Source organism: Aphelocoma coerulescens, chromosome 14, assembly GCF_041296385.1.
Source record: "Aphelocoma coerulescens isolate FSJ_1873_10779 chromosome 14, UR_Acoe_1.0, whole genome shotgun sequence".
Lineage (NCBI taxonomy): Eukaryota > Metazoa > Chordata > Aves > Passeriformes > Corvidae > Aphelocoma > Aphelocoma coerulescens.
In genome coordinates, this window is record NC_091028.1 from 13,581,554 (window position 1) to 13,593,772 (window position 12,219).

At 51.0% G+C, this 12,219-nt stretch overlaps 1 protein-coding gene across 4 annotated transcripts in view; it reads left to right on the forward strand.

The window, feature by feature from the left end:
* The window catches only part of ADAP1 (ArfGAP with dual PH domains 1), a 50,741-nt gene extending 39,734 nt beyond the window's left edge, over nt 1–11,007 (forward strand). For 3 of the 4 annotated variants that reach the window (XM_069029713.1, XM_069029715.1, XM_069029711.1), the window contains 7 exons: nt 2,114–2,226; nt 4,042–4,188; nt 7,145–7,228; nt 8,163–8,225; nt 8,587–8,658; nt 9,094–9,322; nt 9,712–11,007. In XM_069029713.1, the coding sequence (XP_068885814.1) occupies nt 2,114–2,226; nt 4,042–4,188; nt 7,145–7,228; nt 8,163–8,225; nt 8,587–8,658; nt 9,094–9,322; nt 9,712–9,740 (737 nt within the window). In that variant the 3' untranslated portion in view covers nt 9,741–11,007. The remainder of the gene's footprint in view (nt 1–2,113; nt 2,227–4,041; nt 4,189–7,144; nt 7,229–8,162; nt 8,226–8,586; nt 8,659–9,093; nt 9,323–9,711) is intronic. The other variant, XM_069029714.1, reaches the window with a different exon arrangement.
* The last annotated feature ends 1,212 nt before the right edge of the window (nt 11,008–12,219 follow it).

Genomic DNA, 12,219 nt, shown 5'->3' on the forward strand with positions numbered 1-12,219 from the left:
AGGTACCTCTAAATACGAAGCTGTTGCTGAGGTAGTGCAGCACATGAGACAAAGAGGAGAGGGTTTATCTTCTGTCTCCAATGCCCTCCAGTGTGAGAGCTGTTCCCTGTTCAGCCTCCTGCAGTTTTGTTTCTCAGCACCGTGTCTGGCTGTTTTCACAACCCTTTAGATCAGGACTTTGAGGACACATCTTGCTGACACACAGTTTGCCTGGGGAACCCGTGTGGGTTCATGTTGGGTTCAAGTCCTGTTCACGGTGGTTTGCACTGATGGGTGCTGACAGGGGTGCAGGCAGCAGGTTTGGGCAGAGCAGAGGAGCAGCTCCCGAGGATGAAGCCCTGAAGGGAACAAAAAGAGAAAAGAAGCAAGCAAATATCTGTACCAAAGTACACTGAAACCAGCAGCTGGCTTTGTCAGAGCAGCCAGGAGCTCTTTTGCTGAGGCGATTGGCCTGGGAAGAGCCAATATGTGAGCCACAGAACGGGATAACACTTGGTTGTGTTGGGTGTTTGTAATTCTTCCTGGGAGTGGAATTTGGATCCTGTGTTTTGACACAAGAAGTTGGAAAGAGAAGATCAAAATGATGAAATGTCCTGTGTAAGAGGGCAGGGAAAACTGGGTTTCCAGGCTGACTTTGACCCTGGCTCACAGCCTTGTCCTGAAGGAATGGATGGGCTTTCCTCCTGCGTCACACCACGTTTGTATTTGGAGATATCCCTGTCCTATTGTTTGATGTCCTTTCCTCCAAGCCAGCTCTCTGTAGCCCCCTATGAGACATCAGTGTTCCTCAAATGCCAGGCACAGAGAGGCTCTGAAACCCTCGCTGCTGTTCGATGGAGTGAACAGCAATAGCTTTTGAAGTACTCTCCTGCTGCTCCAACTGGCTTGGCATTAAAACCCAGCACCTTTCGGGAAAAGAAGCCACCTTTCCTTGGTTTCCAAACCGCACACTCTTGAGGAAAAGCTGCCTCACGTGTTGCCCTTCAGGGGAGCAGTCGACGGTTGCCAGCCCTCAGAGCCCCGGCAGCATCTCTGCCCCACGTGAGGCAAATCTGCCTGCAGTAAATGGATCAGCTGGGCATCACCTCCTGCCTGTCTGTCTCCTGCCACAGAGACGCTGTTCCTGTTCAGCTCCATCGTGTCCAGCCTGCCACAGGGTGCAGAGGGGGCTGCTGACGGAGCCTGGCGGGGAGCAGCGCCTGACTCTGCGTCAGGCAGAGCTGCGGTTCCTCAGCACTTCTGCCCTGCTGGGGTTACAAGCACAGCAGCCTCAGCTGTTCCTGCACTGCTGTTGGATGCAGCTGCCCTTGGCTGGGCTTTGGTGGCTTCCTTGGCTGCTTCCCCTTGCTCAGACTTGGGGTAATCCTGCTCCCTGTGGGTTCGTCTCTTTCTGACGCTGCAAGTGCCCTCCAGAGGGGCTTTCTGTGAGGAAAGTCCTAGCAAGCCCAGAGTGGGATAGGGTTGAATTGTTGGACTGAATGAGCTGGGTCTGCTCCTGGCTTTGGGGAAGATTCTCTCGAGCTGGATGGGTGAACCAGAGAAAGAACTTTAGCCTTGCCTTTCCCCTGATGTATGCAGTGTTGGGATACTGGGATACTGGACTGGTGCACACGGGTAATGATGCTCTGATGGGACGGAGCACTTCTTCTGCACTAGAGGGATGGAGAGGGCTTGGAGGTGGAAGGATTAGGTGGACAGTGTTGTGTCATGCCCCAGTGCTGGCTGTGGGTTTGGACCACACACCTGCATCTCTGGGGAGTGACAGGGTGGGATTGTGGGAATGCAGGTGGATCTCACAGGGATGGAGGTGCTCACTCTGCCCGTGCTGGCTCACCCCAGGACTGAGCTGCAGTAATGCACAAAGGGGCCCCGCAGGCAGTCACTCCTTGGGTGTCAGAGTGGAGATGTCTGAAGCACAAGCTGTTGGATAAGAATGAGAGCAGAGTGAGAAGAGCAGATCTGAAGGAGAAGGTCTGTTTCTTTCATGTCTTCAGCAAAACAGCCACACACTTGGTCTGCTTAGTTCTGAAGTCTCAGTTCTTTTCTTTACCCTAACTCTCTTCCTAGATACAGCACTTTGTCCCTGGTTCTCAGTCATTCCTTTCTGCTGCAGGGTACCGAGAAGGATTTCTGTGGAAGAGAGGACGTGACAATGGGCAATTCTTAAGCCGAAAATTCGTGTTATCAGAGAGGGAAGGTGCTCTGAAGTACTTCAACAAAAATGATGTGAGTACCTGGGGTTGCTGCGGGCAGATGGGATCACAGCTGTGAGAGCATCCTGGAACACGTAATTCCCAGTGTGCCAGTTTATTTATACAGTTTCCATAAGCACTGAGTCCCCAGTTGCTCCAGGGGTGCCAGGCTCAGCTCACCCCTCCTTTAGTGGGGTTTGCTCTTGCTGCACCACCACAGCCATGGAGAGGTGCCCCACTGGCCAGTTCACCCATTCCTGCTCTTGTTGCCCTTTAAAGTCCATAGGGCTTTTCTCAAACCACCAAAGAAAAGGACTTTTTCTCGCCTCTGGCTCTGCATCATCCAGCTAGCAGGGGTTTCATGTAAATGGCTACCTTGTGAGGAAGGTGTCTCCACCTCACAGTGGTCGCTGGGGTCTGAGTCCTCCTTTGCATGGCATGGCATGGCATGCAATCCAGAGGGAAAGCTCCCTGGTTTTCTCTTCCAGTGCCAAGTAGTGTGGAAGTATTTGTCTTTTTTCCCCAGAGCACATTTCATTGTTGTGAGAAATGGAGTTATTACCATGAAAATTGCATTTGTGATGAACGGATGGACACTCCAGTGTTCTGCACCATGTACCGGAGGAAGCCAAGGTGTTTCCTCTGACCTTTGAGTTTCCCCTGAACACCACAGCTTTGAGCAGCCCAGGCTGAGCCACCAGCCAGTTTTCCCAAGCAGTTGGTGCAGTCAGGGTGTTGTGATGAGCCAGAGGAGGGGAACATCCATCCTCACTTCTCCATGGCTTTGACAGCACCGTCTTCCTGTTCAGCTTGGTTTGTTATGGTGCAGTTGCAGCTCATGGAGAGGAGAGAGCCAGTCCTTGCCAGGGAGAAGTGAAAGTCCCAGCAGTTCCATTCAGCCACTCTTGACTGCTCTGAGAGTTTAAAGCTGCTTTGCTGCTGACCACAGCTGTGGTGGGAATGGTGCTGTCTAGATCTCCTCTCTGCTGGGATTTCCCCACCATGGTCACCCACCAGGGCTCTGTGTCCACAGCAAATCCCCAAGTTCCCAAAGCAGCACTGACACCTCTGCCAGCTCAGGACTTCTGCAGGGTGCTGGGACCACCCCACAGCCTTCTGCTGGCCCCTGCCCTGCTCTAGAACTGCTGTTACCAAGGGGCTGATCTGTGTTTGTTGGGATGTTTCATTCACAGTAGCTGGTTCTCTTCTCAGTGCAGTCCTGGAGGAGTGGTTGACTGCTAAAGACACTTTGTGGGAAGATGAGCAGCACCACAGCGCTGCCACTGAGGGTGCAAGGGGGGTTGGTGCTGGCTAGGGCCTGACCCAGGCTCCCCATTGGGCTAACCCACCCTAGAGATGGGCTGTCAGGATTATATTTGTCCCTATGATAAGAAAGTTCTGGTTCAGAAGGCGAGGGGAGGAGCAGAGTCAGCAGCCAGCGGCTCCCATGAGAGGAAGGGACAGATGGGGATGTGGACATGATGCTCCCCAGCTGAGCACCCAGATCTGATGATGGCAGGAGGGTTAATCCTCCATTTTTTGGGACAAGGATGAACTGGCTGTGGTGCTGGAGATGCAGAAAGCATCCTGGCCTATTAGCAGTCTGCTTTTTTTTTTTGCATGCCTGCTGAACTTTGCAGAAGAACAGAGCATTTTTCCAGGCTGGCAGGAAGCACTCATTGACATCCGAGCAGAGTCTTGGGTGTCTCATCACCAGGTAGTTTTGTGGGCTGGGATTCAGGTGTTTTTAGTTGATGGCCTCAATCAGGCCTTTTTTCTGACCAAGTGAACTGCTTTCTGGTTTGAAAGCTGATTCTCAGGTGTTTGCTCACTCCGCTGTGTTTTCCAGGCAAAAGAACCCAAAGCAATTATGAAGATCGAACACCTAAACGCGACTTTCCAGCCTGCAAAAATCGGGAACCCACACGGACTGCAGATCACTTACTTGAAGGACAATAGCACAAGGAACATCTTTGTCTATCACGAAGATGGCAAGGTGAGGCTGTGGAGGTAACCAGAAGGTTTGGGTTGTGGTCCTGGGGGCTGGTGCTGCGCAGAGCCAGCCTGTGGCCACCAGGCTCTAACCAAGCTGGAATTGCTTGGGGGGTGGAAGGGATGCAGGATGCAGAACCAGCTTTGAGAGTGTTTGTTGTGTTCTTCCGAGCACAAAGGGTGTCAAACTGTTCTAAGTAAAGAGATGCAAATGGAAGGAATTGGTGTTCTTTTCTTGTGACTTGGAGTAGAGGATTTTTCAAGGCAGGCTCCTCGGTGCCCTGAGAAGGAGACAGGGTGGATGGAGCAATGGAAGATGAGGGGACTCAGTCCAAAGACTTGCAAAAGGGGAGCAAACTGGAATGTAGGAGAAGCGGGGAGCTATTGTGGTTGTGCCTGTCTCATGCTTCATAAAATGCAGATATTCATATTTGTATTGAAACAAATCCCCTTGCTCGGGTGCCTCTGAAGGGAGGTGTGAAGGAGAGGGCCCGTGGGTCTGGGGGGCTTGTTTTTGGGTCCCAGGGAGCTGCTCCAGCAGGGCTGCTCCCAGACTTCCCCTCCACGCCAAGTGCTTGTCAGCAGGTGCTTCTTTAGCCCAGCACAGTGTCATTTGTACTCTCAGGTACCTCCCTGGCTGCAATGGGAACCAGAATAATGAGCAGCAGCCCTTTCGTGGGAAAGCTGCATCCCACTGTCGTGTCAGTGTCTGTGGTTTGCTGGGCACTGGTGGTTTGCTCAGCCAAGCTGTGAGGAATGCAGGCAGGGCTGTACTGGGTTTGGGGTTTGGGTTTCAGCTGCTGAGGTTTCTGCTGGGGGCTGGTGGAGGGAGCGGTCTCGCCGGTCCCACGCAGGGCAGGATGTGCTCAGATGAAATCTGGTGGTGACCCAGCTGAATTTCTTTCAACTTCCCTGAATTTGGTCTGTCTCCTTGGCTGCATGAGGGCTGCAGGAAGATGAACCCCCTGGAGTAAACTCCTGCCCTTTGGGATTGGAGGCTGCCCTGGGACTCGCCTGTGGTCTCTTGCTGCCCTTTGCTCCCTCTTGTACTCCCCCAGCAGCCCCAGTGTGTCCTCCTGGACCCCAGAAGTGCTGCCCCTCCCTGAAGTGGTGGATTTAGGCTCCTTCTCACAGTTCATAGAATCACAGGATGGTTTGGGTTGGAAGGGACCTTAAAGATGGTCTCATTCCTCCCCAGCCATGGGCAGGGACACCTTCCACTATCCCAGGGTGCTCCAAGCCCTGTCCAACCTGGCCTTGGACACTGCCAGGAATGAGGCAGCCACAGCTGCTCTGGGCAACCTGTGAAGCCAGGGCCTCACCACCCTCACAGGGAGGTATTTGGTCAAACCCCATTTGTGGCAATGGATTATCAATATTCCAGGGAGCAATTTACTGCTAGAAGTCAGTGAGGGTTTCAGCTTCTGCTTTTCTGCAGGGGGAAACCCTACCTCACATCATGATCACAGAGAAGACCCACAGGTAAATAAATAAATAAATATGTATATAACCACCTGGTTGGTGGCTGTATGAGATGTCAACATTTTGATATTACAACTTATTGTTCATTAGCTCCAGCCTGGTTTGGTCATTGTTAACTTCAGGAGTGAATTCTTCTCTCTCATCCTCTTTGTGATGCTGTCTGGGGTCTCCTCAGCTGCTTAGGGTAGGAAAGCAAGTGATAAGTGGGTAAAACCTCAGACAAGTAGGTCAGGTTTTCCAAAACATTGTCTGTGTCCTATTATGTTTTGGGTTTTTTTCCTTTCAACCTGAAGTAGCTTAACAAACCAGAGCAAAGGTTCTAAATTTTTGAGGATGGCTGCCACATTAGACCATTTTTGAGATACCTCCAATTCAGCTCCTTAAAACTGAGATTTCAGCATTTCACATGAGCCTTTCCTCCTTACCCTGACCATTTTTAGAGCATAAAAAAAGTTTAAATCTTAGAGAAGGCCAACTTCTCCATTGATATAGTCTTCCCTACACTACAGCGACCTCACCTGAAAGGATTGGCAGTGTTTATTTTAGGATTAAGTCTGGCTCATTGAACACATCCCTGATCTGATCTGTGAAGCTTCACATGCATTAACGACAGCAGGACAGCTCAGCATCCCTCTCCCTGTGCTCAGCATCCCAGGCAGGGCAGCTCTTAATCTCCCTTCCAACATGCCTTTCCTTGTCCCACAGTCTCAGACCACAAGGCAGTGTTTCAGTGCTCCCTGTGTGGATCACTTAAAATCAATGTGGCATTTCTCAGCAAAACCTTCAGAGGCATACAGCACAAGCTCTTGGGTCTTACAGGGACAAGTGAACACATGGCTTTAAAAACAAAAAATTATAAAACAATTATTTTGTAGGAGGGGAAAAAAATGGAGAGAGATTTTTGCCAAGGAAAGGGAGAAGTGCCAGAGCTTCTTGGACTTCAGTATCACTGTGGGTGTCCCTGAAGGGCTCACAGACACAGCTGATAGACTGGGATACAAAGATAAAGAGATGTTTAGCTACTCTTTGAGCAAAACATTGAAGTATGTTGCTGGAATTTGGGTGGGATGCAGGCACTGCTCAGGTGTCCTGCTGGAGGGGCCAGGGGCAGGGGTGGGTGGGCAGGCTGCAGCAGCCAGCATGAGCCCAGCCATGTTTATAGGGTCAGCTCAATATCTCAAATGCTCATTTGGGGCTGGTTTTGCCAGTTCAGAGATGTGTTTAAATCCTTCCCTCTGCAGAAAGCCCCTTTGTGCTCGCTGGAAGCTGCAGAGCTCTGCACACGTCTGGCAGCCCGGAACAGCAGCTGAATGTTCCCCATCCTTCACCTTTTTGCTGTATTCTGTGCTTTTTAGGATCTCTGCTACATTGTGCTCTGTCGCTGGGGCCGGAGTGATGGGAGAGACAGAACACAGCAGGCTCAGGTTATTTTGTGTGCAGGCTGCATTCCTCACTCTGCTCTTCTCCCTCGTTATTAGGAAATAGTGGATTGGTTCAACGCCATCCGGGCAGCACGCTTCCATTACTTACAAGTGGCATTCCCTGGAGCCAGTGACGCTGATGTGAGTGTTCCTGCAGTATTGGTTGGGTGGTTTGGTTTTTTCCTCCCCCTCTCGCTCATTTTTAGCATCCTGTTAACAAGCTGGAAGGCTTGGGGAGTGCTCCATCCTTCGGAGCGTTCTGCAATTACCGGGCTGAGATGATTGTGGTGGGATGCTGAGCCCACGTGCAGCACCTGCTGCCAGCACCCAGCCTTGGGCCCCGTGCACACACACACACACACACACACACGGGCTGTGGGAGGAACTCCAGCACTGGCACGCCTGAGCATCTGTCTCAAAGGGTGCTGCTGTAATTACAAAAGCCAAAACAAAGGCTGGAAGGCAGGAAAGATGAGGGCAGAAAGATGTCAGTGCCGTGCCCGAGTTCTTCTCTGCGGGTCAGCGCAGCCTGGCTTATAAATGCCTGTGTTTTCTGTGTGCTGGAGCTGCTAATTGTGTTACCCCTGGCTAATGCAATGCCAGAGGCTGCTCTGACGTGCTGTCACCAGGGCTGTGTGCTGGGCTGTAACATCACTGTGGAGGTGCTTGATTACTCCCTGCTACCTCCTTGGCTGTAGATTTTGAAATCTAATTGCATTTCCTGCCTTCTATCACTTATCTGGGAGGGGTCCAGTCGTGGTTCTGCAGGGTGGCTCTGTCCCTGGCTGCCCTGCACCCTGAGGGCTTTGGGAGATTCTGCTGGAGGCTGCTGGCTGTGCTGGGGAGCTGCTCCAAGGTGTTTCATGGCTGCACCCTCCTCTTCTGGCCGCTGTGGAGGAGGAGGACTGGAGCTCCCAGGCAGGGTTGTGGGGTGGGCTCAGGGCTGGGGGCACACTCAGTGTGGGTTTTCCTTCCAGTGACCCCCCCCCCCCCCAGCCCTGCCCAGCACACCCAGTGACCCCCAGTCCCCCCCATCTGACACTGTTCTCTTTTCTGCCCTCTTTGGTTGCTCCAGCTGGTGCCAAAGCTTTCTAGAAACTACCTGAAAGAAGGATACATGGAGAAAACAGGGCCAAAGGTAGGATATGAAGCATTTTTCAGGGGCTCTGTATGGCCCCAAGAAGGGGTTGCTGGTGGGACAAACCAACCCTTGCCAGAGAGGCAAAGTTGTAACTCCGTGAATGTGTTTAATGCACTTTCCTCAGCTGGGAGCAAAAAGTTAAAAAAAATCCAAAATCACATTACAAACTCAGTGCCCCTTCCTGGTACAGCTGGCCCAGACCCTGGCTGGGGTGGCTCGTGATGGCCCAGAAGCCATCTGTTCCCAACTCCCCCAGCCCATCAGGCTTCTCCAAGTGCTTTGTGACTCCTGGGTCAGGCCTGGTTAGAGAGAAGCTGTGCTGTTTCCGTGTGTGATCTGGCATTTTTTGGCTCTTCAGCAAACAGAGGGATTCAAGAAGCGATGGTTCACCATGGATGACCGACGGCTCATGTATTTCAAAGATCCCCTGGTAAGATGAGGGTGCCTGGGCTGCCTGTTAGGAATTATCTGCAATACTACTACTATTAATAATCAGAGTGGTAATAATAGTAATAATAGTAGTCACAATCTGCAGTGAAGTGTAAGAGGCTGCTGGGAGAGCGAAGAGGGCACAATGCTGTCGCTGCCTGGTGGCTCTGCCTGGTGTCCAGCCTGCAGTAGCCCTGTGCATAAATATCAAAAACTCTTTAGAAGCCCTGTCCACCAGACATTCTGCATCTGGGTTTTGGCTCCCTGGTGTTGGTGCTGCATTGTGGGTGCCCCTGGGGGAGAAGCAGGGCTTTGCTGGTGCTGTTGGGGTTTGGCTGATGGGCTTGTGGCTGCTGCAGGGCGAGCTGTCCCGGCTGCTGGGGATGCAGAGCTCCCTTCACACTCACCCCTGCCTGACTGCTCTGCTGTCTCCTAGGATGCCTTTGCTAGAGGGGAGGTTTTTATTGGGAGCAAGGAAAACAGCTACAAGGTGCTGGAAGGGCTCCCGCCATCCACGCAGGGGAACCACTGGCAGCACGGGATAACCATCGTCACCCCGGACCGGAAATTCCTCTTTGCCTGCGAGACGGAGGACGACCAGCTGGAGTGGATCACGACCTTTCAGAAAGTTATAAGCCGGCCAATGCTGCCTCAGGAATACGCAGGTGCGTTTCCTGGGGAGGGCTGGGTGTCAGCCCTGGCCCTGCCGTGGGCTGTGGGCTGGAGGATGGGATGGCTGGAGGGGGATTGGGGATGCAGGATGCCGCTCCCTCCTGCGCCATGTGAGCGAGGCAGCCCTTCACCGCCCAGGGGATGCGAGGGTTGTTTGACCAGAGAGGGGCTTGCCCTGGGAGGAGGAGGATGGTATCCTTCCCTCTTCATTGCCTCTGGTGTGATGTCCATGCTGCTGTAAGGATCAGTGATATGGTTATAAGGGTAATTGGAGCCAAGAAGCATCAGCAAAGGCCATTCTCAGGGTGGGCTTGTGCCAGGCTGTCACCACCTGCCAGTGCTTGTCCTGTTCAACTTTATTTTCTCTGTTTTTTCCTTTCAGTGGAAGCCCATTTCAAACATAAACCTTAGCTGGGACTGGCTGGGCAGACCTGAGGAGTGAGCTTCTGTTTACAACACAACGTGGTTTTATTTGAAATGTTAAAAATAATTAATAATAACAGTAATAATAATAACAATAATAATACTTCCCTTTCCCCTCATCATTCACTTGATCATGTCAGAAGGGCGGCAGTGGAACGTCGGAGAAGATCCTGATCCAACTTGAAATTCAGCTCTGTGGCTGCTCTGTGGGATGGGACAGGTGGTCCTGCCACCCCATCACCCCGCACCCGCTGGAAGGGGCATCCCACCCGGCTTCATCAGGATGGCAGAGACTGTTGGTGGCACATCCCAGGGGCAGATGGGACTTTTCCCCATGCACAGGTCCCTGGGTGCTGGAGCTGAGCATCCCTGCACTTCAGATGGCTGCCAGCCCTTTTTTCAGAGGGGCTGCAAGTCCCCAAGGGCTGACATCCCTGTGGGATGGGAAACAGCCTGGAAACACAAGAAATGGTGCTGTGCAGAACAGCTGAGCCTGCCATGGCACCGGAGTAAATGATAAGTAAATTACCCCCTGGGGACTGGTGGTGGTGCTGTACCTGGGTAGGGTCAAATAGGATTTTGGAATAGAGGAAATGGGCATCATCAGCCTCGTTACTGCTTAACGAAGGGCAGGGAGGAGGGGGCTGCAAGGGGGACACCAACCCACGAGGTGATGCTGGGGAAGCAGAGCTTTGGGGGCCAGGCCTGCGTTCGGCTCCCTGGGTCATCCCTGTTCCATGGTCTGGGGGGCTTTGTCCCATTTGGGGAGCCCCATATGGAGCTGGGGGTTGAGCTTTATCTGCAGTTTTCCTGACAGGCACCGTCAAAGCCTGTCCCAGCTCACTCCCAGCAGGCACATCCCTTCTCCAGACTTGGTGGTTGCACTTTTCCCCCCAATAATTTCAATTTTTTTTTTGTTGATTTTTCTTTTCCTGCCAAAAAAAAAAAAGACAAAAAAAAAAAGGCAAAAAAAAAAAGCTGCTTGAAGTGATGTCTCAGCGCGGTGTTGAGCACTGTAATTCCTGCAGTCAGGGCGGGCGGGCTGGGACCTGCACACCAGGTGCTGGATTTTTACCCAAAAATGAGATTCTGGCGTGCCCTGCAGGCGCAGCCCCAGCCATGGACCTGTCTGACACCTTTCTTAGGTTGGTTGTGTATCTGAGAGCATCTCATCGGCTGTGTGCATTCGTTCTGTCACTGGTAAGACAACTGTGGTACTAAATGTCATTCGAACCAATAAATTATTATTATGTCAGAGCCGTGGCCGTGTGGTGCTGGGGCAGGGGAGGGAGGTGGGGCTGAAAAGCAGCAAATGGAAACAAGGAGGTGCTGGCAGAGCCCTGGGGGTGTGGGACACCCCCAAAACCATCTGCCCCACCCTGGCACAGTGTGTATTGTTTTATATATTATTTGTGTATATGTGTGTATTATACAGTGCATGTTCTGTGTATTTTCTCTCCAGTACTTTATGTGTGCACACACATACACAAAGGAGAGCTGGTTCTTAGAAAAAGAAGCTTTGGGAAGGGATTGCTGGCTGTTCACAGCCAGCTATAAACTGCACAGGGGATAGGGTGTCATACATGAAATGTGTGTGTGTGTATGAGCTGTTCATATGCACACGTTCATGTATAGATGTAGCACTCAGACAGACTCAGTTTACAAATATATGAGCTAAATGTATTTCATACTCCTGTTTACGTATAGAGACATTTCTATACTTTGTTTTATAAAATATGTGATTATATATTATATACACATGTGCATGCTTTATAGACATATAATTTATATTTATAAAGGTGAATGCATTGCATATAAACGTACATATATCTGCATGCACATGTGTAAGCATAACTATAATTATATATTTAACTTCTATTATAAGTATTTATGTTACACACACACTGTCACTCTCACTTACTTACCAACCCAGGCAGAAGCAGGGAGAGGACAGACTGGGCTCCTTGTTTGTGTTTATAGGTAGCTGTAAAAATTGTTTTGTGTGCATGTATAATTAAGAATAATATAATATTAGAAATTATATGCCATACAATTATGTAACTACTATCTATACAAAAGGCTGTTTATATGTGTGTGCATATACATGTATTTTAAATTCCTGGGTAAATATTTTATACACACACACACATATACTGCTGTAATTATTGAATATACATTTTGTATCTCCACAGCACTGGAGCACTGCCCTCCTGTCAGGGCCGGGGTTTTGGGATCAGGGCAAATGCAGGGCTCACACTGGGGGCTGCTGGAGGCTGCAGACAGCTGAGGCAAACAACCTCACACTGGGCCATATATACAGGACAGCGGAGGGGACATGTGCTGGACACCTGTGGACACGTTACACTGCCTGAGAGGCACATTCCTGGCAGCCAGAGGCACTGAAATGATGTGGTTCTAAACCTCTGCTGATGTCCCAGATCATTTATTAAATGTCTACAGCACCATC